A 1,728-nucleotide genomic window follows, 5' to 3' on the forward strand; every position below is an offset into this window, starting at 1 on the left:
TTCATGATATTATTAAAATTTTAAGTAACAGGACAACTTCTCAAGTAGTCTAATTTAGGCTCAATATGACTAAGTTAAATTAGTCAGAGATTCAAGGTATTACTGGGTTAAATTTTTTGTTTATTTTACTAACAGATGAAGATGACATGACCTATAGTAGTTCATGCCTTTAAGAAAAGAAAAATATTATTTTTAAAAACATTTTCTCTCAAATGCTTTCAGAGATATGGAAGTGAAAACTGTACATAGCATTCAATATGTTTTTTTTTTGTTTGTTTTTTTTTAACGTGGACAACAGTGGAATTTTATAAATTCTCATCAATATGTTTTGTACATTACTTCATTTGTATCTCACAACAGCTGTGCCTTGAGGGAGACCTTTTAAAATAAAGAAACCCAAGAGTAAACTACTTCAGTGATTTGCCAAAATCACAGGTTTAAGAACAATGATCGATTGATCACGCTGATCATATTCCATCTCCTGAAGGGAAATATTAACAACCTGGCAGAGAAGACCACAACACTTACCTGCTCTGCGTATCCCCGAACCACCTGTCTCTGCTTTAAGTTGCTCTCTCCATCAAGGCCGGAAGTCTCAATGTGACAGATTCCATCTGGATCAGTGGAGAAGAGTAAGACCATATCTGCAGGAATGACTTCGTTGCAGGAGAGCCGAATAAAGTCCCCAACAATAACATCTTTCCAGCATCGGTCAATATATTTTTTCTCTTTCCTGAATTCAAGAAGATACACACACAAAAATCAAACTGAAAACCCACATAATTATTTTTTTTAAAAAATTTATTGCCTAATTTGCTTTAGTGGCAAGAAGCTGCACTGCAATCTTGAAGGAATGTGGGTCGAATCCACCAGAAGGATGGACAATCCCCTCCCATGAGATCAACTGCCTCTGAAAACCTGCTGGAGGGTCAGTCATGAGTTGGTTCTGACTCGACAGTACACAGCACCAGCAACAAACAACTAAAAAGCACTTCCCAGTTACTGTTTTTTCCTGTGGGATTTTAAATCATTATGCTGTTTAAATGGAATCTGGGAATAAGTTTGAACATTGATGTTCTTGAGTACCATCGAAATGGAACCAACCCAGAGTTGACCCTCCAGTGGGTTTTCAGAAGCAGCTAATTGCACAAGAGGAGACTGCCCATCCTTCTCCTGCAGAGCAGCTGGTGGATTCGAACCACATGCATTTGGGATTGCAGTGCAGGTTCTTACCAATAGGCTACCAGAGCTCGTGATGGTTTGTTCATGAATGAAGGAAGGTGATGTTCCTGTATGCTATTTCCCTTCAGGTACCAGGGATCTGGAATTGCACAAAACACATCATCTTTTTTAAAAAATAATTATGTGATACAACATTGTTTATCTTTTATAACATAGTCTTTAAAAAACTCTCATTGCCATCTACTTGGAGCCAAATCACAGCTGACCTTCTGTTAGGTTTTGGAGGCTGTAAATGGTACAGGATATGGGCTATCTTTCTCTGGGAGATCCAAACTGTCAGAAACTTACAGCCTTTGAGTTAGCACTTCAATGGGCTACACCATCAAAATTCCCTTAAAATAAAGTATGTTTAAAGGATTGGGGTAAATTTTAGCCCATTAAACATGAAAAAGGAAGTCACAGAATTGGTAAAACTCAAAGTCCACAATTTGCTTCACCTGAAAAACTTAGTTTGGAAGCAGGAGTGGCTTTCACTTCCTAAACAAA

The 1,728-nt window shown here is 37.7% G+C and overlaps 1 protein-coding gene across 1 annotated transcript in view; it reads right to left on the bottom strand.

Annotated features, from left to right (window-relative positions):
• Nucleotides 1-1,728, bottom strand: part of ATP10D (ATPase, class V, type 10D) — a 118,392-nt gene that overhangs the window by 101,207 nt on the left and 15,457 nt on the right. The window contains 1 exon segment of the mRNA XM_006894180.1: nucleotides 446-733. Within this exon segment, the coding sequence (XP_006894242.1) occupies nucleotides 446-733 (288 nt within the window).

The sequence above is a fragment of the Elephantulus edwardii genome, unplaced genomic scaffold, assembly GCF_000299155.1.
Source record: "Elephantulus edwardii isolate Elephantulus edwardi_28Jun2011 unplaced genomic scaffold, EleEdw1.0 scaffold00137, whole genome shotgun sequence".
In the NCBI taxonomy this organism is placed as follows: Eukaryota; Metazoa; Chordata; class Mammalia; order Macroscelidea; family Macroscelididae; genus Elephantulus; species Elephantulus edwardii.